This window comes from Heterocephalus glaber, unplaced genomic scaffold (assembly GCF_053883595.1).
Source record: "Heterocephalus glaber isolate CG9 unplaced genomic scaffold, H.glaber_assembly_v1.0 deba00000621, whole genome shotgun sequence".
NCBI lineage: Eukaryota > Metazoa > Chordata > Mammalia > Rodentia > Bathyergidae > Heterocephalus > Heterocephalus glaber.
In genome coordinates, this window is record NW_028258153.1 from 28,909,540 (window position 1) to 28,937,142 (window position 27,603).

The window sequence follows — 27,603 nt, forward strand, 5'->3', positions numbered from 1 at the left end:
GGAGTGCTAGTTTTAGGGTTTCTAGCTTGCTCGAGGAAACGGGGTTCTAGCTTCCAGGACCCACTTTGGGGAAGAGAAATTCTAGAATCTATGCCTTGCCTTGGGGAAGAATGAAGTACAAGAGAAGGTCAGAGACAGGCTTTGCTTTTGTTTTTGAGGCTGTTTCTGAAGCCTTTACTTTGGGGCATCGTTTTCAGAGATGGTGAAGATTATCTACACATTACAGCTGCTTCACCCATGAGCAGTGAGCCTGGGACAGGGTGTCTCCTGGACAGGACGTCCTACAGGCGGGCATCTGCAGAACAGCCCCTTTCCTGTGTGGCAGCTTCATGGCTAACAACAGTATACGTGGAGTAGTACTACGGTAATTATTTCAAACTGGGCACAATGGCACACGCCTGTTACCCCAGCACTCGAAGGGTCTGGGGCGGGAGGATCACAAGTTTGAGCCCAGCTTGGGGAATTTAGCAACTTAGTGCAACCTTGTTACAAAATAAAAAACAAGAAGAGTTGGGGATGGAGCTCAGTGCAGATGGCTTGGGTTCAATCCCCAGCATTGAAAAAAAAAAAAAAAGATAAATTATTTTAGCTACTGATCTGCTTAGAACTGATCCCAAATCAGTAGAATACAGCAATTTCATTTTAAAATCATTCCTTTTAGCCAGGGTTCAGGGGTGCACACTTGAAAGCCCAGCATTTAGGTGGCAGAGACAGAAGAATCACCGTAAAAGTTCAAAGCCAGCCTGAATCAACAGAACAAAACCCTGTCTCAAAAAAAAAAAAAAAAAAAAATCAGGCCAGGGATTTAGCTCAGTGGTTCTGCCGCCTGCCTTGTAAGCACAAGGTCCCGAGTTCAAGCCCCACTATCAAAACAAAACAAACAAAAAAATCATTCCTCCTGAAAAAAATGTTATTAAATTTACAAGCAGAGTAAGACTAGAAATTCCACTCACAAAATATAAATAAACTTTCTGGTTGTCTTTCCAGGAAGTTACAAAAACAAGAGCTATTAGTGTTGCTACTAAATTTACCTCCATTCCCCAAATTAAAGAGGAAACCCAAGTAGAACAACCCAGAACTTCAACCACTGTGTAGAAATTATAGCTCTGAACACATTCCACCTCAAAACAGTGTACTGAGTACCTCAGGAAGGGTATAGGGTATAAAATTTAATAATTTATCACACAAAACAAGAATTCAAAAAGTATGCTCCAACAGATTGGGATTAAACTGCTTTGGCAGTAAGAGTTGAGTCATTCAGGGCTGTACAGTTACATTAATAACTTTAACTACTGAGGTATTTCAGACACTGTGAATTTAGTTTCTAAATAAAACATTTTTTTTTTCTTTTTAAGTAAAACACTTTGTAGCTGGTCATGGCAACCCTGCTTGTAATCCCAGCTGCTCCGGATGCTGAGGCCCAAGAATCAAAAATTCAAGGCCAACCTGAGCAACTTGGCAACTTAGCAAGAACTCATCTCAAAATAAAATTTTAAAAAAGAGCACACTGGCTTAGGATGCACGAGGCCCTGAGTTCCATTTACCCTACTGTAAAAAATAAAAATAAAAATAAAATAAACTACCTTCTTTTCCTAAACTACAAGGATGGAGGAGAAAAAAGGCCTTGCCGGGGGTGGTGGCCCACACCTGTTATTCCAGCACTTAGGAGGCACAGGCTCCTAAGGACTGAGGATTGCCATGAGTGTGAGGCCACCCTGGGCTCCCTAGTGAGTTCAAGCCCAGGCTGAACTACATAGCGAGACCCTGTCTCACAAAACCAAAAAAAAAAGGCCTAATAAGTACACGCTGGGAATCAGTTTTAAACAGTGTCCCGCTCTTAACAGAATGCCATTTAAAATGAACACTGTTATTATAACATTTGGGCCTCAGTAATTATAATAATTACAAACAATTACCTTGCACACATAGCTTGCACATCAGAGATGACGTCTAACCATTTGAGAGCCAGGGACCCTGGGGGCACAGAACACTTTGCCAAATCTAGTCAGCACATTCTGCTTTCTAAAGAGGATTCTCTTTCTTTCTTTCTTTCTTTTTTTTTTGGTACTGGGGACCGAACTCAGTAAAGAGGATTTTCTTTTTTTTTTTGGTACCAGGGATCGAACTCGGGATCTTGTGCTTGCACGGCAAGCGCCGGAACCACTGAGCTAAATCCCAGGCCCCAAGAGGATTTTCTTTAGTGCTCTAAACACAAACTGAACAAATATCTAACATTTTTCAATTATAGTCAACACTGTTACAATTAATAAAACCAAATGTTTTTCAGTGATTCTGAATCACAGTAGCCCGTCATTTAATATTTTCTGGTCAGTACTGGGTGTGTAACAGTCATGTATTCTGACATATAGACACACTGTGTACGAACTAATTAACATAGTACCTCATGGGGATCACTGTGATGAAAACACTTAAAATCTATTCAGCAATTTTTTTTTTTTTTTGGTACTGGGGATCTAACTCGGGTCCTTGCGCTTGCGCAGCAGGCGGAGAAACCACTGAGCTAAATCCCCGCCCCCAATTCAGCAATTTTTACAGTACAATACATTGTTATTAACTATAGACATCTGTTGTACAACAAATGTCTTGAACTTATTGCTCCTAAATGAAATGTTCTATCTTTTGACCAACAAATCCCCAATCTTTCACATGATCTTAAAAGAAGAAAAAAGCCTTGTTAAAAATGAGATCCAGGGCGGGGGAATTTAGCTCAGTGGTTCGGTCGCCTCCCTCGCAAGCCCAAGGTCCCAAGTTCCATCCCTGGTACACACACAAAAAATGAGATCCCTGTCATCAATAGGCCCCCAAACCACTGAGACCCATTCTACATTTTCAAGTAAGTCACAATTGCTAATCCATCCACTTTTGTAATGAAGCTTTTTTCCAATCCTGGAAGACCAAACATTAAAAATGGTTCTTTCCAGGGGCTGGGGATTTAGCTCAGTGGTGGCGCCACTTGCCTGGAAAGCACAAGGTCCTGAGTTTGATCCTGGCATCAAAAAAAAAAAAAAAAAAAAGTTCTTTCCAAGTGGCACATAATACTCTCAAGCAATGCTGGATAAAAAATGACTTCAGAAATCAATTAAAAAAATTTTTTTGGTACCAGGGATCAAACTCAGGACCTTGCGCTTGCCAGGCAGGCACGCCACCACTGAGCTACATCCCCAGCCCAGAAATAAATTAAATTAGCTGGGCATGGAAGCACATCCCTATAATCCCAGACTTTGGGAGGGTGAAGCAGGAGGATTGTCACGAGTTCAAGGCCAGCCTGGGCTACATAATGAGTTTAAGGCCAACTTGAACTACATAGCAAAACCATTTCTCAAAATAATTAATTAATTAATTAATTGAATTAAAAAAGATAAATTCACCCTGCAACATGCCCAGGTAGAAAGACACCAGCAGCCAAGGCTGCTTTGGGACAGAACTTTTCCTAAATATGACTCCTAAAATTTCTACGGAGGTATTTAGAGTTTATCTTGTCCCAAATCTAGTAAGCTCTTCAAGGTATCTGTATCAGGGATTCTGAAGAAAGTCACCTGTGAAGTGGAAAGAGAGGGATGGCAGGGAGAAGAGACACACACAACACACACGGCACCGCCGCCACTCAGCTCAGCTGAGCCCAGCCTTCATCACACTGCGGAAATGTGTGCTGCTGGGTAAGGAGCCCTGCAAGATCCCTTTAGACAGCTGGCTGGCCCAAGGCCTCTCAAGGAGAACAACCTCTCCTCTCTCAGCCTTCCTGCCTCAGGGACCCGGAGGCCATGCCCTCCTCCCCACACCATCTCCAAATCCTTTTCCTCCTTGTGAGGGCCCTGCTCCTGGGAAGCCCGGGCCCAGGCTTTACTGCGTGCTGCCCTCCACAGCTGTCCTGCACTATGGGGAACCCATTTCAGGTCCCCTCCTCCACTGCTTCAGGAGCATCCTGGTGGCCAGGTGGATAATCTCCCTCCCAAGGGTATTCAGTTCTGAGTTCTCACCTCCAACCTTTCCCTCTGGCCCCAAAAATCTCTGTAGGCAAAGGCCAGTCCGGGTCATCAGCTCCCAAACTGCATTTCAAACACCCTATCTGCTGGCCCTGGGGGCCTGGTGTTTTCCTGCCATCCCCAGGCTTCCCTAGACCTCTCTTCACCCTTGGGATTCAGGATGTGTGCCATCTCCTCAGCAGGCCTTTCCTCTCTCCGGCCTGGTCCGCTCCTGCCCTGCACCCCTGATGCTGAGTTCTGCCAGAGAAAAATCACACAAGCAGGTTGGCTCTGCAGATTCAAACCCACAAACCTCAAAGGTCATGCAACACTGCCACAGGAGGCTACTCCACTTCCCTAACGCCAGGCTTTCTCAACCTGTGAGACAGCCACCCCGCACTTCTCTTTTCAACTTCAACATCCATCTCCCATCTCTCCTCCTTCCCCTGGAACCCAGTTCTTGGTCCTAATTGGACCTGCAGGGTCCCAGCTGACCACTGCTGACCCTCCACGGACTTCTCCTCCTGATTCCATCCCTCCCCGGTCTCCTCAAATTCCTCCTGGGCCAAGGTAACAGGAACTTACCCTTTAGTTCTTTTCTTGTGGTTTCAGCATCCAACCTTTACTAAGTCCAGTCCTTTTTACCTCCAAAGCTCACCCCTCTCTCCACCCTCACTGCCACCAACCCAAGATAAACCACCCACACCTCCTGCCACCTCTGGCAACCACCTCTGGCAGGGGCTTATCAGGTATGTCTATGCCACCTGCAACTCACTCTTCACACACTGGCCAGAAACACACACAGTCATATTTACACTTTTCAGTTCTGGAGACTGAGCCCAGGAAGTGCTGAGCTACATCCCCAGCCCTTTTTTAAAATTGAGACAGGGTCTCACTAAACTCCCCAGACCAGTCTCAAACTTGCAGAATGTGCAGTCCTCCTGCCTCTGCCTCCTGAGTAGCTGAACTGCAGGCATGAGCCTCCACACCTGGCCCAAAATATATATATATATATATATATATTGGTACCGGGGATCGAACTCAGGTTCTTGTGCTTTCGAGACAGGTGGCAGAACCACTGAGCTAAATCCCCAGCCCCCAAAATATATTTTAAAAGTCAGCTTCTGCTTCCAACCCTTTGAGGCTTCCAAGAGGTAGGTAAGAACACGGACTCCTGCACAGCCTTCAAACCCTGTCTCACCTCTGCCTCTGCACGGAAGGAGGATGGCGGAGGGCCAGGGAGCTCGGTGCTGAAGCTGGGACTGGTACTGTACAAGGAGTCCCTGGGGACAGAGTGACTTCAGGGGATATGCCTGACTTGGAGAGGGTGGGGCGTGTGTGATTAGTTCAACTTCCAAAAGCAGTATGTGAATATAGATTCAAAAAACACAAGGGAGTAACGGTGCAGCCTCCCTCATCTGTTTCCAGCAGCCCCATTCTCCCAGTTCCTTTCACATCCCTGCAGAATCCCTACCTCTGCATATCTCCCACACAGAGCCACATACATACAGGACACAAGGATCCTTCGTCTTTTTTCCTCACTCATCAGAGGCTGCAGGTCTGCCCCATCAGCACCTTGTGCACATGAGCAGTCTCCCGTGCTATAAACACATCTGTTTTTCCCCACATCAGATCCCAGACCCACCAAGCCCTCTCTTGCTCAGGGTCTCCATGTCTGCTGCTCCTACCAGAAATACTTTTTTTCTGGTTCTCTGCAATGGCTTGCTCTTTCCTCTTCTTGGTTCATCACTCAAATGTCACCTTTTGGAGTGGCCTACCCTGACCACGCTACCTAAAAGGATCCCCTCAGCGCCAGATGCAGCAGTGCACGCCTGTATCCCAGCTCCTTTGGAGGCGAGGTGAGAGAATCATTTCAATACAGAGTCTGAGGCCAGCATGCGCATCACAGTGAGATGCCCATGGCAAATAAATATAGAAAACGGCCCCCCTCAGTTTTTCTTCTTTCATCTCTGCTTTGGTCCTTTGCAGTATTTCTTCCAACAAATCATCAGGTTTAAATGTTGACAAGTTTATTGTTCATCTATAAGCTCCAGAAAAGTAATGGCTTTTCTGTTCTAAGTGCACACTTCTATACGCAGGACCTCAAAGGCACTCAGAATGATCAATGAAAATTTTCTAAATGAATCATGTTATTGACTGATGGCTCAACAATGAATGTATTGCCAGGCATGTCCCAGGTACTTGGCACATGTTATTATATTATATTATATATATATATATCTCAGTCCTCCCAATACCTTACAGATGAGGGACAGGTACAGTATTAGAAAGTAATAGGGGGCCAGGGATTTAGCTCAGTGGTTCCGTCACTTGCCTTGCAAGCACAAGGACCCGAGTTCAATCCCTGGTACCAAAAAAAAAAAAAGAAAGAAAGTAATAGTAACCCCTGTGTGTGTCTGTGTGTGCCATGGGGATTAAACCCAGGGCCTTCCCACTGAGCTACATCTCCAGTTCTCTTTTTAGTTTTTTAGTTTGAGACAGGGTCTCACTAAATTGCTAAATTCCCCAAGCTGGGATTGAACTTGAAATCCTCCTGCCTCAGCCTCCTAGAGAGCTGAGATTACAAGCAGATGTCCAGCAGAAAGTAATCACTCTTAAGCAATGGACTGCTCCATCAAACCCAGGCCTGATTTTCGGTCTTATATATTATGCAACTGGAAAAGATCAAAGAGAAAATTTCCCAAACTGAGTAAAACAAAGTAATTAGAATTATCACACCTTGAACCCAGAGGGATACATCCAGGATTGGGAAAACCCCACTTTATTAATAAGTGTCCAAATGACAACTACACCGAACTGGCAATTACTTCACTCCCTAGACTTCAGTTTTTATGCCTGCAAGTAAAGGATTATATGTATTCAAAGCATGAGATAGATGGAGACAAGTGTGGTGGCACAGGTCTGTAATCCCAGCACTTTGGAGTCTGAGGCAAGAGGACTGTGTTCAGTTTATCATTTTTACAGTATTGTGTATGTTAATTTATCATCCCAATGCTCAAAATTTATACAAGTACCTTTTTTTATCCCACACTCTCTAATTTGAAGCCATATATCTCTACCACATAAATCCTTTTTATTAAAAACAAGTCTTGAGCTGGGGATTTAGCTCAGTGGTTCTGCCACCTGCCTCACAAGTAAAAGGTCCCGAGTTTGATCCCCAGTACCAAAAACAAAAAAAACCCTCAAGTCTTTTTGTAATTTTCTTTTTATTTTTGAGACCAAGTCTGACTAAGCAATCTAGGATAGCCCTGAACTTGTGATGCCTCAGCCTATGGAGTGCTAGGATTACAGCCATGCACCACCACACCCAGCTTCTTGTAAATTTTTTCTCTTCTTAAATTATCTTATTATCACAGATATTAAATACCTAGTATTTACTTATAAAATTATTTTATCTTATCCCCGGTACCAAAAAAAAAAAAAATTATTTTATCTTAAAATTATTTCATATTAGGGCCGGGGATTTAGCTCAGTGGTTTCACCGCCTGCTGCACAAGCGCAAGGACCCGAGTTCAATCCCTGGTACAAAAAAAAAAATAAATAAAAAATAAAAAAAATAAAATTATTTCATATTATTCATGGATTCCTAAAACCACATTCTTCCTATTTATTTTTTTTAGCATGTTTCAAAAACAAAACGTTTTCAAAATAAATAAAATTCTTGGGGCAGGGAGTGTAACTCAAGGATAGAGTGCTTGAGGCCATGGGTACAACCTCCAGCACAAACAAAAAACAAAAAATAAAAATCTTTCCCTCTGCCAGACAAAACACCAAGTTCCTGGTGAGTGCAGAGATATGTAATTATCACTGATGAACAGTAACAGAACCTTGTACAATGAACAATGCACTTGCTTCTATCAGCTATATAGAGAGCTGAAAGTACTTTCATAAAAAGTATTGTTTTCGGGTTTTCTTAGGCAGAGATCAGAAACAATGATTAACAGAAAAACGGTGTAATTCAGAGAACAAAGCAAGGTGGAGACCCCCCAAAAGGCATTAAAGCTCAAGCTGGGGCTGGGGATTTAGCTCAGTGGCACCGCATCTGCCTCGCAAGCACAAGGTCCTGAGTTTGATGCCCGGTACCAAAAAAAAAAATTCTTGATACACAGCCTGTTCTGCAGGAAACATTTAACAAATGGGAAAGAGTTCAAGCTCCAAGGCAGCGTACCATTCCCTTCAATAACAACATCTATTTTACAACTATGAAAGTTTGTGCAAAGATGAATAAGATGCAGTGGACAAAGAAGAAGCAATTAAGAATCTGCTTTTGCTCACCCCGGGAACTGTTCTCCATAAAAACACTTCCATAAATTATAAGAGACCGCCTAAGATCTCATATTTCAAGAAACATCAAAATATGAACACATTCCCATTATCGCCTGTCAACATTAAGACTAAACAGACCACACTCTGCGAGTAAGAGTAATGAGAAAATGATGAACACGTAATACAACCAAATTCCTGGGCTGAAATCCTGGGAGTTAACAAGTAGCAAAGACCAGTTACTTAAATAAAACCCTCCTCCCTCTTGACCTCTGCAGCCCTTCTAAAAAGCCTCCCCATCCCACCCGAAATGTGCCCCTTCACCTAGTCTAAATGATGAGTGCTTTTCTTGTTAAACGTAAACCTTTCAGGTTCCAAGCCCAGCAGATGGGTCATGCGAAGGGCACAAAAGCTCCCGTCGCAGCGCGGGCGCGGACCCGACCGCCGGGTCTCCAAGAGGCCCTTTCCCTGCCTCCTGCCTTCCTCCGGCTGCGGTCCCCGCGGATCCCAGGACGCCGCAGCACTGAGGAGCCCCAGGCCCGGGCGGGGGCGAAGGGAGCGAGCGACCGGCCCTGCCCACGAGCCACACCCACCAGCTGCCTACAGCCCCTCTCCGCATCACCCTCGGGGTCCCCAGAAACCCATCAGATCTGCCCCAGCGCCGCTTACAGTGGTCCCAGGCGGTAGGTGCACCAGCCCCTCGACAGTCCCGCGCTCCGCTGCTAGTCTCTGCAGTCGCCACCTCACTCCCCGAGCTGCGGCCAGCACTTCCGGACGCTCATATTACCGCGCGGGGCATGCCGGGAGTTGTAGTCCCTGGGCGCCCACTCACCTGGGCGCTACCCAGCACCAGCCCGCGAGGGGGGCGGGGGGCGGGGGCCGGGGGCGGGGCGGGGGCCGGGGGCCGGGGAGGGGGTGGGGCTTCCGGCGGCCGCCCGCACCTGCGATCTGCGGCTATGGGCATCCGCCTCAGACGGTGGGTGCGGGACGGAAAAGATCAATTTGGGGAGCACTGTGCACGGATCATATTTTTCAGAAAATCATTATTCCGTTCTTTGTGGTTATAGAAACTAACGAGCTGCTTGCGGAGTGCACTACTTGCCTAAACTTTAGAGATGTTCGCTTATGGTTAATTACATGCAGTCACCCCAGCAGGCAAGGTCTTTAGTCAGCATCCGTCACCATTCTGCGTCCCGCGCTTCTGCCCAAATAAATCAATGACTGGTGAGTCCAGTCTGGACAACTTGGTGAGACACTGTCTCAAAATTTAAAAAGGGCTGATGATGTAGCTCAGGGTGAAGCCCCTGGGTTCGAACTCCAGTACCACAAAATAAATAAGTAAAATAAATAAATAAAATGACGACAACAAAAAGAAGAAAACAGAATGCAAGGCGGCTTGGGGGAGGCAGAGTTACTGTTTGATGGGTATAGAGTTTGAGTTTGGAAGATTAAAAAGTTCTGGCAGTGGAGGGTGTACAACAATATATTTAATGCTATTGAATTGTATGCTTAAAATGATGAAAATGAAAAAAATAGTGAAAATTATCTATATATAGCGAAATATATACACATGTGTATAAACGTGTGTAAATATACGTGTGTGGACATGCATCTACATAACAAGTACAGTTTATCACCTCTGCCACCATTGTCAGACCCAAAGATGCCCTTGTCCCCGAAGCCCAGGCTGTGCTTTTTGTCCTTAGGGTCACTTGGTCACTTGGGTTGAGTAGGGAGAGGCAGAGTTGCTGATCTTGACCTCCATAACCAGCTAAGCTGACCTTGAACTCACTATGGAGTCCAGGCTGGCCTCAAACTCATGGCAATCCTCCTGCCTCAGTCTCCTGAGTGCTGGGCTGGGATTACAGGCCAGGCGGGCATCTCCACATCCAGCTCATTTGATTCCCACCACTGGATGCTCTCTGAGTGCTGAGTCTGAGTCAGCTGCCTTTTCTTAAACTGTAGCCATTACCAGAAGAAAGGAAACATTTGCACCAGACTTCTTAGAAACTGACAGCCAGCAGGGTTACTTCCTGCACACGTTTGTGGTGGATCTAGACCTACATTCCACTTCCAGTGCTCAGCCTGCAATGGTGGCTCTGAAAGCCACAGCTCATAGCAGCAGAATTAGCAGTGTGTTTTGTTTTCTTGCTCTACTTACCAGCATTGGGCTATCTGACCTGAAGGAGAGGTTCCCGGAAGTGTAGGTGGAATTATGGAGAAGGCAAATCATATTTTGAAGGTTACTGGCAAGTCAGGCATGCTAGTGCACATGTGTAATCCCAGCACTCTGGGAGGCTGAGGCAGGAGGACTGCAAATTCAAGCCCAGCCTGGACAATTTAGTGAATCAGAAAAAGGGTGGAGGGCTGGGGATTTAGCTCAGTAGTGCTCCCACCGGCCTCATAAGTGCAAGGTCCTGAGTTTGATCCTCAGTACCAAAAAAAAAAAAAGAAAGAGGGTGGATGTAGCTCAATGCAAAGGCCCTGGGTTCAATCCCCAGCACCATACCAAAAAAAGAAAAATAAATAATAATAGAGGTCATCAGAAGAAATCATAGAAACAATGTTGTTGGACAGGGAATAAATTCTTTTCTTTTCTTTTTTTTTTTTTTTGGTACCAACAGGCGGCGAAACCACTGAGCTAAATCCTTGGCCCAGACAGGGAATAAATTATCTTCTGTTTCAGTAAGATATACATTTTACTCTGAGCGTGGTGGCACATGCCTGTCATCCTAGAACTCAGGAAGCTGAAGCAGGAGGATCACCTCGAGTTTGAGGCCAGCCTGGGCTACATATCGAGACCCTGTCTAAAAAAGGGGGGGCAGGGATTTAGCTCAGTGGCACCTCATGTGCTTCACAAGTGTGCAAGGTGCTGAGTTCCATCCCCAAACAACTAAACAATTAAGTTACTTAACACCCAGATCAGTATCCTCTTTAAGTGGATGTTCTGCCTCTACCATCCCAGGCCAGTCAAACAAAGGTCACCAAGGAAAATGCCCTTAATCCTAGCATTCTCGGCAGCTGAGGTAGGAGGATCGCAAGTTCTAGCCCACCCTGGGCAACTTGGTAACTTATCGAGACCCTGTCTCAAAATTTAAAAATTAAATGAAGTGAGGGCCAGGGATTTAGCTCAGTGGTTCTGCCACCTGCCTCGAAAGGACAAGGTCCCAAGTTCGATCCTCGGTACCAAAAAAAAAAAAAAAATTGAATGAAGCGAAGAAGAGCTGGGGCTGTAGCGCAGTGTGAAGGCCCTGAATTCAAGGCCCAGTACTGTGAAGGAGAAAAAAGGAGAGCAGCGAGCAGGTACTGGTCGGTGCACCGGCTGCTTTTGTGTGCTGGCTGGGTGCGCAGGGTAGCGCCTCACGCCGCAAGATTCGCCTCAGCTCCTGGCCCCGGCTGGGAGGGCCTGCAACTTTCACTTTCTCAGGCCACCCGACCTGCCACCTGGGACCAGACTACAGTTCCCACCACGCAGCGAGGCGGGAGGAAGAAGGGGAGCTGAGGGCTGCACGGGAAGCCAGGCGCCAAAGCAGACATTACCTGCTTGTGAGGGGGGAGGCAGGTGAGCCACAGGTGAGCCAGGAAGGCGAAGGCGGGGGACGTGGGATGTAGGGGTCACAGGGCGGGCAGGGGCTCAATTTCTCCTTAAGGGTGTGCAGGCTGAGTCAGAATCTGCTCTGGGGAAAGCCTGGGGCTTGCTGGGGGGAGGGGAGAAGGGACACAGAAGTAAGGTTTCCGCTCAAGTTGCAGTAATAAAACACCGGAAGTAGAAGGGCTTTCTTCAGTTAAAATGTCAGGAAAAAATAATGCTTTGATTGTGTCTTTTGTCTGCGGGGTCATTCAGCCATCTGTGATTTCACAGGCAGACAGGAGAGGTAGGGGACCCTTCTTCAACCCTCAAAAGCCCAAGGGTTTACATGCAGATTCAATATTTGTGCACATTTTAATTCATGTGATGATACAGACTTGGTCTTTCCTATGATGTTAGAGAAAAACTGAAAAATAAATCTGGAGGAAATGAAGAAAGGTGTCATAAGGCGAGAGTTATTACAGCACATCAAATTTAATTATCAGCCGGGTGTGGTGGTGCATGCCTGTGATCCCAGCCCTTAGGAGGCTGAGGCAGGAAGATTGCTGAGTTCAAGGCCAGCCTGAACCACATATCAAGACCCTCTCAACAAACAAAACTAATTATCAAAGGGATAAGATTTGTTCTCATGACCTTGACGAAGAGGCCAAATCAGTATCATATGAAGCATGGTGAAAGCGACTAGGGCTATTCACCGAAGGGAATGTTCTGCTGCCTCAAAGATCTGATGAGCTGCCTGTCATGAGGAAGAGGAATGTGGAGGAATGTGGTGGCGCCAGGGGTGCTCTGGGCTGGACAGATGGGAAGCCCAGAGAGACAGATTTCACTCCCAGAAGTTGGAGCTGTCCCATGAAAATGGATTATTTTCAGGAGGTGTGGGTTCTTTGCAACTGGCAATATCTAAGCATCAGTTAGTCTTTTTTACTTTATTTATTTTTTATACAGAGTCTCACTCTGTAGTTCAGGCTGGCCTTGACCTCATTATGTGGCCCAGGCTGGCCTCGGACCTGTGGCGATCTTCCTCCCTCAGTCTCCTGAGCACTGGACTGACAAGCATGCGCCGCCACGCCTTGCCAAGGATGCTGCACTGTGAAAGCCGTGACTGCCCTCTTTCTTCCTCTGCTGGTGCCTCACAGGTGCCCACGGCAGGTCTGTTTTAGGTGACCAAGCTATGCAGTTCCCCAGCTCTGCCAGAGCTGCGGATGAGGACGTGGACTACCTGTTCAAGGTCATCCTCATTGGGGACTCCAATGTGGGGAAGACCTGCGTGGTGCAGCACTTCCGGTCCGGGGTCTACACTGAGACGCAGCACAACACTATTGGCGTGGACTTCACCGTGCGGTCCCTTGACATCGACGGCAAGAGAGTGAAGGTGAGGGTGCTGGTCTGGCTCTGCCGCTGTGTCCCCAGATCGGGGACAAGGCCTCTCCCCATACAGGAATGCAGGTGCAAGGAGAACAGGAGGGTCTCCCTAAAGGTCAGATGTGCTGCACACAGGAGATGCCCCGGGGTCTGGAGAAGGGTGACAAAGTGGAAAGGAGCACTTGTCATGCGAAACTGACAAAGGGCTACCTTCCTTCTTTTCGTTCTTCCTTCCTTTCACTTTTTTGCCCAACATTGAGCCTTAGCACTGAGCTCCCCAGCTTTTTTTTCTTTTTTTGAAACAGGATTTCACTATTTCAGGCTGGTCTTGAACTCAGTGACCTTCCTGCCTCAGCCTCCAGTGTGCTGGGATTACCAGCGTGTGCCACCACACTTGGCTTCCAAAATGTCATTTTAGTTTCCTTTCTTTCCTTTTTTAAGTACTGTGGATTGAACACAGTACATTCACACTGAGCTACATCCCCAGCATTTTTTTTTTTTTGGTACCAGGATCGAACTCAGGTCCTTGTGCTTGCAAGGCAAGTGGCAGAACCACTGAGCTAAATCCCTGGCCCAAAATGTCCTTTTTCTTGTTTGTTTGTTTTTTTGGTATCAGGGATCTTTCGCTTTCGAGGCAAGCAGGCGGAACCACCGAGCTAAATCCCTGGCCACCCAACTTTTTTTATTTTTTATTTGGAGACAGAGTCTCAAAAGTTACCCAGGCCTGGGCCTGGGATTTAGCTCAATGGTGCCACTGCCTGCCTCACAAGTGCAAGGACCCGAGTTCGATCCTCAGTACCAAAAAAACCCCCAAAAAACAAAAAACAAGTTACCCAGGCTTGAACTTTCATACTCCTCAGCCTCCCAAAGTGTGGGGTTTCCAGGCCTGTACCACCACACTTGGCCAGTTGTTCTTATTTCATCAGGATCCCAATGATTTTCAATAATTTTTTTCTTTCTTTTTTTAGTTTTTTGGAGTCAACAGTTTTTTAATCTTTTTTATTGACTTTTTGTTTGTTTTTGAAACAGGGTCTCACTATGTAGCCCTCATCCTCCCAAGCTGATTTTTCAAATTGAATGCATAAAAGATAATTGTCTCACTATCATTTTGTTTTGTTTTGTTTTTGGTACTGGGATCAAACTCGGGTCCTTGCACTTTCGAGGCAGGTGGCGGAACCACTGAGCTAAATCCTCGGCCCTGCCTCACTATCATTTTAATTTATACTTCTTTGAGAGTGATGGGCATCTCTGTATAAATCTAGGATGTAACGCCGAGTGTGACGGTGCACACCTATAATCCCTGCACTCATGAGGCCAAAGAAAGGAAATCACCACAAGTTTGAGGCCAGCCTGGGCTACACAGAGAGTCTGAGTGTGTGCTGACTTTCGTTCTGCTCTGGTGTGGTGTATGTTTGCCAACTTTCTTTCAAGGGCCACATTCACACTGAGGATGCGAGAGGACGCAGAAATTGTGTCCTCTGACACTATCGAGGCGTGTGAGTTGGCGCTGCTGCCCAGGACTGCAGGGTGTGGAAGGTGACAAGGACACTTCAGAAATGGACACTTCAGTGGTCCTTATTCAGACAATCCAGCCAGTGTCATCCCCTTTGCCAGAATTGCTACCTATGGGCAGGCTTGTAAATGAACTCCAAAATCTGGACCAAGGGATGGTTAGGAGAAAAGTCAGAGCGGAGCCCCTGGGGTGGATCTGGCTTCCTCTCCTGGGCGTGTCCCTTAGCTGAGGTGGCGGCTCTCAATCTGACAGCACACTCATCTAGGGCACCCAGAGAGCAAGAAAAAGGACACATTTCCACCCTGCCTCACACTGAATTCTTTTACCCTAGAGATTGAACCCAGAGCCTTTCGGCTGAACTACATTGCCAGCCCTTTTGTATTTTTTAAAATATTGAGACATGGTCAGGCAGGTATGGTAGCGCACATTTGTAATCCCAGCACTTGGGAGGCTGAAGCAGGAGGATTGCCACAAGTTTGAAGACAGCCTGGACTAGATAGAAAGTTCAAGGATAGCCTGGACTACATAGCAAGACCCTGTCTCAAAAAAAAAAAAAAAAAAGAAGAGACAGGGTCTCACCAAGTTGCTAAATTACCTAGGCTGAGAGCTTGCAATCCTCCTGCCTCAGCCTCCCAAAGGATGCTTGGATTACAGGCCTAGAGCACCACGAGCTGCTCCAGGAAACAATGTTAAGTGGCTGAGGTGATCAGGCCTGTTTTGCTGGCCATGCCTGATGCAGACTCTCCCCTGCTTTCTGCAGATGCAGGTGTGGGACACAGCGGGCCAGGAGCGATTCCGAACCATCACACAGAGCTACTACCGAAGTGCACACGCAGCCATCATTGCTTATGACCTCACACAGAGGTCCACCTTCGAGTCAGTCCCGAATTGGATCCATGAGGTAGAGAAATACGGAGCAGCGAACCTGGTCATCATGCTGATCGGTAGGCTGATCCTAGCAGTTAGCTTCTTCTCTCTGGTCCCTCTGGGGACTCTAGCTTGTCGCCAGGGTTCTGTGGCAATGGATCGAAAAATCTTAAAAACACAAGCCACAGGTGGGGCCTCAGACAGCACCATGCCCAGAAATTCCCCGGAGAATCCCAGGAGAGAGCGAGTGGGTATGCCAACTTGTTAAAAACACAGATTTCTAAAAAAAAAAAAAAAAAAAAAAAAACACCTGGTATAAAAACACAGATTTCTGCAGGATGTAATGGTGGACACCTGTAATCCTAGCACTCGGGAGGCTGAGGGAGGAGGAACACTGTGAGTTTGAGGCCAGCCTGACTGTACAGCAAGACCCTGTCTCAAAAAACAAAACAAAATGCAGGTTTCTCACCCCCGTCCCAGTTTCCCATGGTGGGGGGACTGGGATGGGTGGGGATGGCTCTGTGAAGGACACCCCAGGTCACTGCAGGCACAGGTGCTATGTAGACCACACAGGGTCTGCATTTAACAGCAGGTATCCTCCCACACCCCTGCAGCTACTCAGCTGAGTGTGGATGGCTAGTGAGTGAAGACTCACAGCCTTTGTGACCCTGAGCACTCTTAACCACAGACCAGGGTCAAAACTGACAGAAGCATGTGCAGCCCAGCCTGTAATCCCAGTTACAACCTCAGCTACTCTGGAGGCTGAGACAGGAGACTCAATAGTTCAAGGATAGCTGGGCTGGGGATTTAGCTCAGTGGTTCTGCTGCCTGCCTCGACAGCTCAAGGACCGGAGTTCAATCCCTGGTACCAAAAATAAATAAATAAATAAATAAATAGCCGGGGATTTAGCTCAGTGGTTCGCCTTGCAAGTGGAAGGACCCAAGTCTGATCCCCCGTACCAAAAAAAAAAAGGGATAGCTTGGGGAAATTAGGAAGACCCTGTCTCAGGATTTTAGCCAGGTCTGGTGGCACACACCTATAATCCCAGATACTTGGGAGGCTGAAGCAGGAGGATCTTGAGTTCAAAGCCAGCCTGGCCAAGGTAATGAGACTTGTCTCAAAATAAAAAAAAGTTCTGAGGATATAGATCAGGGGTAAAGGACTCCCCTAGCATGTGCAAGCCTTTGAGTTCAAACCCCACTGCCACAGAAAACAAGCTAGAACCACCTACCTCAGTATTCTTCAAATAGTGGATGGTTAAACAAACTGTACATCTACAACTATGCAGCAATAAAAACTACCACTGATACACTGAAAATGAACTGCTGATACAACCTGGGTACTCTCAAGGAAATTAGGCTGGGTGAAAAAAACCAGTCTCAGAAGGTACATGCTATATGATTTCATTTGGGTAACATTAGTTTTCTTTTTTATTTTCTTTTATTTTTTAGACAGTGTCTTGCTATGTAGTTCAGGCTGTCACTGAACTTACTATGTAGCCTAGGCTGGGCTCCAATTTGAGGCAGTCCTTCTGCCTCAGCCTCCCAGGTGCTAGGATTACAAGTATACACCACCACACCCAGACATTGTTTTTCAAGTGTTGAGGATTGAACCCAGGGCATCATGCATGCACGCTAGCAGATACATTCAACAAAGCTCACTGAACTGTACACTGAGTCTGCACCTTTTATGTAAATTATAGGTATAGAAAAAGCTTTTCCTTATGCACCTCCAGCCCAGCAAATCCTGCTCTCTCCTCAGCTGACGGCCCCATCACACAGCATCCAATAGCCTAGCATTTGGGAAAAATGAGTGCAGAGGAGCCAGATCTGATGAGAGGGAAGACTGATGGAGACACACTGGCCATTCTGTCCCAGCCAGTAACATACACACCTCCCTTCCGACTCCTCCCAGTTCTTAAATATCTTACAGACTGCAAGCCAATCTCTCAGGGTCTTGCTTAAGTCCCCAAACTACCCAGGCTGGGCACAAACTTGCCATCCTCCTGCCTCAGCCTCCCAGAGTGTAGGATTCTGTACAGGTGTGTGCCACCACACCTGGCTTAAAATGTTCTTTTTCACATTCATTTCAAACCCCAGATGGGCTAGGTCACTGAGTGGGCTGTGTCCTTGTCCTTGCCCCTAGGAAACAAATCAGACCTGTGGCAGAAGCGGCACGTGCTGTTCGAGGACGCCTGCACACTGGCTGAGAAGTATGGGCTCCTCGCCGTCCTGGAGACATCCGCCAAGGAGTCCAGGAACATCGATGAGGCCTTCATGCTGATGGCCAAGGAGCTGATGGCCCGCAACAGCCTGCAGCTGTATGGCGAGGGTGCCACACACAGCCTCGCCCCCGAGTCCAGCCCAGTGCTCCTGGCCCAGGCGCCTGGCAAGAAGCCTGGCTGCACCTGCTGAGCGATCGGCCAGGCCTGTAGGGAACCAGCAGTCGTGGCGTCCCTGGGGTGGCACTGCGGGTCCTGGAGCAGCTCTGCCTCACCTCCCTAAGGCTCTGGCCTGAGAGGGCAGCCAGAGGTCCTGGATTCCCACCGCAGATGCCAAGGGAAAGGGAGACCACCAGTTTCCTCAAGCCTTAGTGAACCAGGGTTGCAGGCCCAGGGGAGAGGGTGTGGTTTATCCTGCCCCTTTCCCTTTTCTGTCTCTCCCACACTCCGAGTGCTTTTCTTTTTGTTTGAGACAGGGTCTCACTGTGTAGTTTAGGCTGGCCTTGAACTCATGGCAAGCTTCCCACCTCAGCCTCATGAGTGCTGAGATTACAGGTATGCACCACCACATCAGTTCCAATTGCTTTTGACTGGGTTTTGCTTCTGCACTTGAGGAAGAGGATAGTGAAGGGAAGAAGGGAGGAGGACTATAGAGGGGAGAGGATGTTCAGAACATTCTGGAACAGTTTGACAATGAGCAGATGTGGGGGGAACCTTCCAGGGAAACCCATAATGCTGTCAGCAGTTTGGTACTGACATTCACACTCAGGACTTCACTTTTTCAAGACTTTTTGACCTAAATCCCAGGGACACCCTCTTGTCAGAGGAACTGCCTGAGGGGGGTGGATCCCACTGCATCCTACGTGGGCTGATTTAATCACCCAGTTTGGTAGGAGAGATACTCGCAATTTCTTTCGAAGACATTGAATTATCTGCTAGATCAGAAGTGAGTTTTGATGGAAATTAAACTGGCTCAGAGAGGACCATCCAACCAGGATTGTACTATCTCTTCAGGAAGACGTGCCCAGGAGGTAGGAGACAAACTGGGCGAGGCGGGGGGGGGGGGGGGCTGTCAATCACAGAGACCCAGGAAGCATGCACAGAAGACACCAAGCCCTGTAACTGGGACCAATCAGAAAGCACTATCTTCAATTCTGGTATCAGATCAAGCAGGTTTTTGGTAGGACAGCCTAGATCTGTTGTCAGCCTGAGGAATGGAGACAAAAGGTTGTGGCCATTAACCTGATGGCCACTGTGCTGTCTCTTTCAGCACCCACTCTCTCCCTGCAGAGTGCACTTCTTTTCCTACCTTTAATAAATATTAAAACTTGCTACCTTTTGTGCTTGTCCAATTCTTTGTTTAGAACAAGAAGCTGTAAAGAATCTCTAGAAGGGCGGGGGATTTAGTTCAGTGGTTCCAGCGCCTGCCTCGCAAGCGCAAGGTCCCGAGTTTGATCCCCAGTACCAAAAAGAAAAAGAATCTCTAGAAGAAGCCCAAAGTACCCCAGGTCCCGGTAATAGCCTGAGGCCAGGTGTGGTGGTACATGCCTGTAATCCTAGGACTCTGGGAGGCTGAGGCAGGAGGGCACACGTTCAAGCACAGCTAGGGCACTATAGCAATTTAGCAAGAGCCCCCCCCTTTTTTTTTGGTACTGGGGACCAAACTCAGGTCCTTGCGCTTGTGCAGCAGGCTGCGAAACCACTGAGCTAAATCCCCGGCCCATGACCCCCTTTTTTTTGCAGGACTGGGGATTGAACCCAGGCCCTGTACAAGGAAGGCAAGCACTCTGTCCCTAAGCTACATCCCTACCCCTGAGACCCTACTGAAAGATAAAAAGTATTAATTTTTTTTTTTTTTGGAGACAGGGTATCGCTGTATAGTTTAGGCTGACTTTGAACTTGTGGCTATCTTCCTGACTCAGCCTCTGGAATGCTGGGAATACAGGCCTGCACCACCACGCCTGGCCAAAAATATTAATCTTGAAAGGGCTGGGGATGTAGCTTAGTGCAAAGGCCCTGAGTTCAATCTCCAGTACACCTCCTCCCCCCGAGGAAAAAAGAGAACAGCTGGCACCTCCAGGAAGTGCAGGAACCCATTTTCAGAACAAAAACAAAAAAAGTAAAGGAGGCTGGAAGAGCCCTGGAACTCTAGAGGACTCCAGGGCCCTGCTGTCAGAGCCCCCAGGGAGCTGGGGACGAATACCTGATGGAGGCAGTGTCTGATGCCTGCAGCGTCCACTGTGGAGCTGCCTCTGAGGAGCAGAGGCTTCGGAGGCCGTGGAACCCCTCGGTCTGCAGGAGAGGAGGTCCTCCAGCCACAGCCCCTGCGGCCTCATGTTCCTCTTCCCCCACAGTGGCTCGCCAGCCCTTTTTCCTGGCTCCCCTCTTCACAGGTCAGGCTAGTCTGTCTGTCTGTCTCTTTCTTTCTGTTTTGGAAAGAGGGTTTTGAGGGCTTTGAACTATGTAGCCCAGGCTGGCCTCAAACTCAAGATGATTCTCCTGTCTCAGCTTCCCAAGCACCTGGAATTACAGGCCCTGCTGAGAGCTATTATAAAGAGCACAGCTGCCTGTCCCCTTGCTCTGGCTTCAGATGTCACCCCCTGATCCCACTCTTTCAGAATGGCTCCTGGTATGGTGATGTAGCCAGGGGGCAGTCACCAGGATTGGAACTGTGCTGTTCGGACCTTAAGCGTCCAAAACTGGGAGCAAAATGAACCTCTTCTTTTTTAAAAAAACAAAAAAACCCTCTTTTTAAAAGTTACCCAGCAAGCATTTCATTATAGAAACACAAATGAACTGGCCCACTTCATCTGCTAGAAGTCACATGCGAAGGCTGAAGATCAGGGCTAAGTGTTCTGGGCTCTGCTGGAACCTGGGGATTCTCTGACCCTGCTGCTGTATCCCCTCACGTGGCGTCACCCCACCACCACGCTCAGTTCCACCCCTTGTGCACACTTAAGACTGCGCTGTGGCTGTGCACACTTGTAATCCCAGCACTGGGGAGGCTGAGGCAGAGGATCACTGTGGGTTCGAGGCCAGCCTGGGCTACATAGCAAGACCCTATCTCAAAAAACCAGAAAAATACAAATAAATTGGATATGGCCAGAGATTTAGCTCAGTGGCACCATGCCTGCTTTGAAAGAGCAAGGTCCTAAGTTTGATCCCTGGTACCGAAAAAAATAAATAAATAAATTGGAGATTGAAAATCTCTCCAACCTAAAGGCCATTTCATCCAGGGCAGTGACATACTCTTTGGGCTAACACCTTGACATTTCATTTCACATAGTAGCTCGCTTCGGCAGCACATATATCATTTCACATAGTGGCTTTGGCATCCACTCACAGTATCTACCTGGATTGTTTCATCCTGGGTTTTACAATGGCACTTTCCTAACTCTACCACTTCTTCTACATACACTCACTGAAACTCCTCTGTAATTCCAGAGAAACTGGCATTTCATGTTTTAATGCCTACTAAATGCAAAGCTCTTTCATTTTCAGAATGATTACATAAAGCCAGGCATGGTAGTTTATGCCTATAATCCCAGCAGGAGGCTGAGGCAGAAGGTTCATCCAAGTTCTAGGCCAGCCTGGGCTACATAGTGAGTTCGAGGCCCACCTGAAATACATAGCAAGGCCCTGTCTCAAAATAAATAAATAAAATACATAAATAAGTAAAACAAAGTATCTGGGGGCTGGGGATTTAGCTCAGTGGTTCCACTGCCTGCCTCGCAAGCACAAGGACCTGAGTTCAATCCCTGGTACCAAAAAAAAAAAAAAAAAAAAAGTAGCTGGGACTATAGGTATTTGCTGCCATACCTGAGTACGTAAAATATTTATAAATGGTTAATTCATAGCCAAACTCACAAGAGCATAAAGGCAATCTCTGGGGGCTAAAAATGAAGGAACAACTACAGATCAAAGCCCAAGTGTTTGGCTGTCTGTATCCCATGCCTCGAAGCCAGCTGACTGGAATCCAAGGAAACAGGAAGGGAAGAAGAAATGAACCACTGGGATGGAATGCGGAAATGAGGAAGACAGACACTGCCCAGCAAGAAAGCTATGGCCATGAGCTGGAAAGGACTCTGTGCAGCCTGGGTGGAGACCGACTCCAATGACAGAGGACACATCAGTGTGTCCCCGAGTGCACACCGTCCACACTGCATCACTGTTCCCAGGAGGGCTGCCACAGGGTGACGAGGAAGCAAAGAGTTTAAACTCTGGTGGTAAACGACAGTCTTCCTCCTGTCCTAGTCAAGTGTCACACATCTCCGCTGAGCACCAGAGACTCTGCTGTGACATCTCAGACTCAGAACAGTGAGCGTTCTACTTGCCATAAGCAAACGCAGCGGCCCAAGGTGAGCACAGGTGCTCCACCTCCATGTGGAGCTCAGGATTCTGGGTCGCCCTGCAAAGCCTGGGGCTCCAGTCCATCTGCTTCCTGGGATCTTCCTCCTGGCCCCAGGATCCCAACTGAGAATCTAAGTGGACCACAACTGCAAGTCATCCCGGTAGGACAAATCCAAGGCTGCTTGGCAGTGCATTCAGGGCTCCTCCAAAAGCACAGAGGCTGCGGTCTTGTGGCTCATGTGCCAGGGCCAGGAACGAGGCAGGTCTGATGGGAGGCAGAGCACGACAGCAGCATCTGCGGGAGACCCTCTGCCCTGTTAGGACTACCACAGAATCTGCAAGGAGTGTGACTGTGTGCATGAGTGAGCATGCCCCACTTACAGTTCTGCCAAAAATAGCTGACTGGTAACAGCAAAAACAATGAAACACATATAAAAATTAAAATTAAATGAAAACAAAAACAAACAGAAGTCCACATGCTTTGCTGGCAGCCCTGAGGTTGGGGGTGGGTAACCCAGGCCTCGGGGGCATGATTCACATTGGGACAGGAGAGGATAGGCCTGAGGCAGGGGCCCACAGCTGAAACTGAAAGCCTTCCTTGAATGAAAAACTTCAGATCATTCACTGATCTGAGCAGGACTCCTAAGTATGCCAGAAATTATGGCCTCGCAAGGACAAAGCCACCTGAGAAAAGAATACACGCCAGCCCCTCACACCTGCTCATTTCTCTGCGTTTGTCTCCAACACTGGGAAACTCCATGGCTGCCAGGATGATGGGCTCTGAGGTCATCTGGAGTGGAGCCACTCTCCCCAGTCACCCGCAGCCACCACCTGTTATAAACAGCCTGCGTGTGTGAAATTACAGCGGCAATCAGACCCGCACATGTGCACTTGGGAGGGAACTGGAGGCTTGCAGGCTGGAGCGGCTCCTGCAGACTGGGGCACACGAAGGTTGTCTGCTATGGGAGGGCCCAGCCTTCCTGAAGCTCAGCTGTTGCCTAAGTGCACTGTGAAGCCTGCGAGCAGGCTGTGCTTTAGACACGGCACTGTGCAGATTGTAGGAAGGGAATTCAGGCATTTTTCTCACATCTCCACAACTGTGTAATTGGCAGTCAAAGTTATATGAAATTAAGTTGTAAAAGGGATGCTTGACAGAATAAAAAGATTATAAAACATCTCAAGGCAGTTGTAGTGGCGCATGCCTGTAATCTCAGCATTCTGGGAGGCTGAGGCAGGAGGATCACCAGTTTTTTTTTTTTTTTTTTGGTACCAGGTTTCAAACTTGAGGCCTTGCACTTGCAAGGATCACCGGTTTTGAGGCGAGCCTGAAATACATAGTAAGACCCTGTCTCAAAAAAAAAAGAAAACCCTCAATATTTTTGTCTGCCAGTGGAAGAGGTATTTTTATGTATAAGGAGACCTTTAGTTAATATTTCACTGTTCATAAACAGTTCCTATATCAATCTATCACTTATTAAGTCTACTGTTAGTAAAAACACCGTGATAGTGACAGAGACAAACACTGGTGGCAATTATTGTACACTCAGCACAGCAGCATACATCAATGAATCTTTGTCAGATGTTTTGAGGTCAATACTCTTAATTCCTTTTTTTTTGGTATTGGGGATCAAACTCGGGACCTTGCACTTGTGAGGCAGGTGGCAGAACCACTGAGCTAAATTCCCAGCCCACTAATTCCTATTTTTAAAATGAACATATGAGGGCTGGGAATGTAGCTCCGTGGAAGAGCATTTAACCAGCATGCACAGGGTCCAGTACTGCTGATATGAGGCACAGAGATATTTATTTTATATGCTAGTTAATTAGCACAGTTAATATTCAAACCCAAGCAATCTGGTGCCAGAACCCATTCTTTTTGGCTGTTGTACTGGGGACTGAACCCAGGGCTGCACTACCGAGTGACATCCCCAGCTCTTTTATTTCAGTCTTGAAGCTACGCCTGGCTCGGAACCCACTGTAACAACTGTAACTCCCTCTTGGGTCCTGGCTGGTAAATTTAGGCTCCGTCATGTTAACTCCTGATCATTATCTGTGAACACACACGCACACACACACACCCTGATCAAAGACACACTCACACATCTCAACACCTCCAAAGCCACACTGCAGGGCTCTCTCAGGAAAGATGCTTCTACCTAACTGCAGAGAATTATGGGAGGCTAGGCCTAGATGTGCCAGGTTCACCTCCAGCTTTACTTTCTTTTGGTAGTACATCTCCCTAAGTTGCTAACATACCCAGGCTGGGCTTCAATTTGAGATCCTCCTGCCTCAGCCTCCCAGAGTGCTAGAATTACAAGCATGCACTACCACACCCAGCTTCCGCTCCTCTTGAATAGGTCTGGTGCTGACACTTCCATGCAGGAGCCACGGTGGGCTGGGGAGTCAGCTTCATGCTCCTTACCTACTACAGACTCTTGCAGTTCCAGGGTGAGAGGGGCGAGCTGAGGACAGGGAAGAGAATAGCAAGGCCAGCACACGGCAGTGTTTCCATGGAGGACCAGTAATCCTTCAGGGGAGCAAGAAGAAGTCTGGGGATTCATGTCATCAAAGTCCCCAAGATATTGTCTACTTTCATTCATCATTTTTGTTTTGGTACCAGGAATCGAACTCAGGTCCTTCAGCTTGCCAGGCAGGCGCTGTACTGCTGAGCTACATCCCTGGCCCTCATTTCTCATTTTCAAACACATCAGTATGAGACCAGCTCAACACTGAGCATCTACAAGCGCTCCCAAGACTCACCTCATTCACTATCAGGCAGGGCACTGCTGGCTGCCAAAGTAAGTCTGACAGCAGTCTCCTCTGTGTTTATTCTTAACCATACACTGTTCAATTTACACTCAAGAATGACTGCCAGCTGGGAATGGTGGTGCACACCTGTAACCCTAGCACAAAAATGGCACTACCTATGGTCTTCATGCTGTACGTTAGATTTCTGGATCATACATTATCAGTGTTAAATTCCCTGATACATTGTGGTTATACAGGAGAAAGTGTCTTGTCTGAAGAATTTAGGAGTAAACTATCATATCCACAACTATTCTCGAGTGGATGGGCAGACACATACACATGAGTAAATGTGTCAAAACATTAATAGTGAACCAAATGGGTGTTTAATACACTATCCTAGCACCTTTTTGTAAGTCTGAAGTCTTTGACATAAAAAAGGAAAAAGAGGGGTGTGTGTGTGTGTGTGTGTGTGTGTGTGTGTACATAGAGATACTAGGCTGGAGTCTAAGATACTCCTATTAAATTTTTTTCTTTAATTTTATTGGTACATTTTACGTATACAATATAAAGACATTCATCATTGGAAATTTGCACTTTTACATAATCACTCTTGGTTCTCATTTTAAAAAAATTTTTTTCGAGACAAGGTCTATGTAGTCTAGACCTTCCTGCCTCAACTTCCCAAGCAGTGGATATTATGGGTGTTCACCACCAATGCATCACCACACCTAGACTCATAGCCAACATTTTTTTTTTTTTTGGTACCAGGGATCGAACTCAGGACCTTGCGCTTGTGAGGCAGGTGGCAGAACCACTGAGCTAAATCCCCAGCCTTCCAACTTTTTTTTTTGGTACCGGGTATTGAACTCGGGTCCTTGCTCTTGTGCAGCAGGCTGCGAAACCACTGAGCTAAATCCCCAGCCCCTTCCAACTTTTTGATCTACAAAAACAGTAGTGTATGAGAGCCAACCACATGTCCTCTGAAACCCAACCCCTTCCCTGGCACATATAACAATGATTCCGAACAGCTGCTAGCTTAGATATTGGGACAGCAACTATTACTATCTTAAAAATCTAATGTAGGTCAAGGATTGGGCCTTTCAAGTTACATGCATATTTTATTGGTCATTAGTTTATTGGTTATTTAGACACTAGGTAAAACGGGCACTGGTATCTTTGACACACCCCTTCACTTCATAGCCTGCACTTCTAGAAGCTCATTTTTGGATAGGAATCATTTCAAAAGTTAAGTAAGATTTCTACTACGTGTATTTGGCCTGTGGGATTTGCAGACTTTGGCCTACCTGGCAAGTTTAAGAAAGTTTAGTGGGTGTAATGGCACAAACCTGTAATCCCAGCTACTTAAGATGCTGAGGCATGAAGATCATAAGTCAGTCCAGCCTGGGCAATTTAGCAAGATCCTGGCGCCAAAAGAATGGGGTGGGGAGGATATAGCTCAGTGGGAGAACATGAATGAGGCCCAGTGGCAAGAGCCATTCTACATAATTCTGGGGGAAAAAATCATTTCATAATTAAAGTATGACTATAGCTGTCTAAAGCCCAATGTTACCTTGCCCACAAGCTGGCTATGGCATTCGGAATGTTTTGCCTCCCATCACAGTTGAGGCCTCAATAGTCCCGTGACACTGTCATGCTCAAGGGCAAGAGTACATCCGCTGAAGACATCCTCATTCTTCGAGAACCCAGTAATAATAAAAAAGGTTTCACCTGGGGGAGGACAACTTCATTAGCCTGCTATCCCATCCCACTTACTGTTTTAAGAATGCTCTCCTTACTGTCCTCATTGACATAATACCACTATCCTCTGAGTCAACGATTATTGTGCAACCCAATAAAAAGTGATTAGCTGGGAGTGTCAGTCTTCGCCCACTCTGAGGCACTGACCTCCCAGCACCCCCCACATACTTTGAAATTCCTTTAGTCCCCTTTCTAGGAGTCGGAGGATTGATCATCCTCCAATGGCCCAGGATTCAATTTGCATTAATGGAGAGAAAAAAATGTACAAAAGCTACCAACCGAACACACACACAGTAAGTAAATCGAGCTTAGTGGATGCTTTACAAGTGGCAAAGAAGATGGGAGCAGCCTCCTCTGAGGCGCACTCGACATCATATTGGTCCAGAATTACATCTTGACAAACCTTTGGCATGTCCACTTCACCTTGCCCTGAATTCTCTTTTTAAGTTTTGTTATCAGGGCTGGCAATCAAACTCAGCATCTCAAGCATACTCTGCAAACACTACCACAGAGGTAGCCCCTCAGCCCGAGCTGTAACAAAAAAACAATCAGTCAGTCTGTGAATCACTCAAGTGAACACTGTTTACTGGGTGCAGTGGCAGGAAAGGAGTTCAAATTATAGTTTTGTGAAAATGAGACCAGACTGGGGATTTAAGCTCAGTGGTGCTGCGCCTGCCTGGCAAGTGCAAGGTCCTGAGTTCAAGTCCCTGTATCAGGAAAAAAAAAAAAGAGAGAATGAGGTTTCACTCCTTGATTTGTACCCCAACTTTCTATGCAATAGGCAACGACATTTGGGAAAAGGGAATTCTCAATGCAGACTGTGGCCTGGCAGCAAGGTGTACTGTGGGTTACTGGGACTGCTGAGTAAATACACTAGCACTGCTTTTCTCACGATAGGAAAGAACTGCTCTAGCCCTAGCCTCCTCC

At 47.1% G+C, this 27,603-nt stretch overlaps 2 protein-coding genes across 5 annotated transcripts in view; one reads left to right on the forward strand and one right to left on the reverse strand.

Annotated features, from left to right (window-relative positions):
- Positions 1 to 9,081, reverse strand: part of Slc37a3 (solute carrier family 37 member 3) — a 73,597-nt gene extending 64,516 nt beyond the window's left edge. For all 3 annotated transcript variants that reach the window (XM_087206315.1, XM_021263692.2, XM_004851280.4), the window contains exon 1: positions 8,937 to 9,081. The gene's annotated coding sequence lies outside the window, so the exon portion shown is untranslated. The remainder of the gene's footprint in view (positions 1 to 8,936) is intronic.
- A 2,510-nt stretch (positions 9,082 to 11,591) lies between these two features.
- Rab19 (RAB19, member RAS oncogene family) lies at positions 11,592 to 19,152 on the forward strand. Of its 2 annotated transcripts, none has more exons than XM_087206317.1 (4): positions 11,592 to 11,829; positions 12,993 to 13,228; positions 15,492 to 15,675; positions 17,745 to 18,158. In XM_087206317.1, the coding sequence occupies exons 2-4, from the start codon at positions 13,028 to 13,030 to the stop codon at positions 18,011 to 18,013; spliced, it is 654 nt and encodes a 217-aa protein (XP_087062443.1). In that variant the 5' UTR covers positions 11,592 to 11,829; positions 12,993 to 13,027; the 3' UTR covers positions 18,014 to 18,158. The 2 variants fall into 2 exon arrangements, with proteins under 2 accessions (XP_087062443.1, XP_004851338.1); XM_004851281.3 differs by having other exon boundaries at positions 11,683 to 11,840; positions 17,745 to 19,152.
- The last annotated feature ends 8,451 nt before the right edge of the window (positions 19,153 to 27,603 follow it).

Coding starts and splice junctions, on each gene's coding strand:
- Rab19 (XM_087206317.1), top strand. CDS start 13,028: ATGCAGTTCCCCAGCTCTGCCAGAGCTGCGGATGAGGACGTGGACTAC. Junction 13,229..15,491: donor TCGACGGCAAGAGAGTGAAG/GTGAGGGTGCTG, acceptor TGCTTTCTGCAG/ATGCAGGTGTGGGACACAGC. Junction 15,676..17,744: donor CCTGGTCATCATGCTGATCG/GTAGGCTGATCC, acceptor CCTTGCCCCTAG/GAAACAAATCAGACCTGTGG.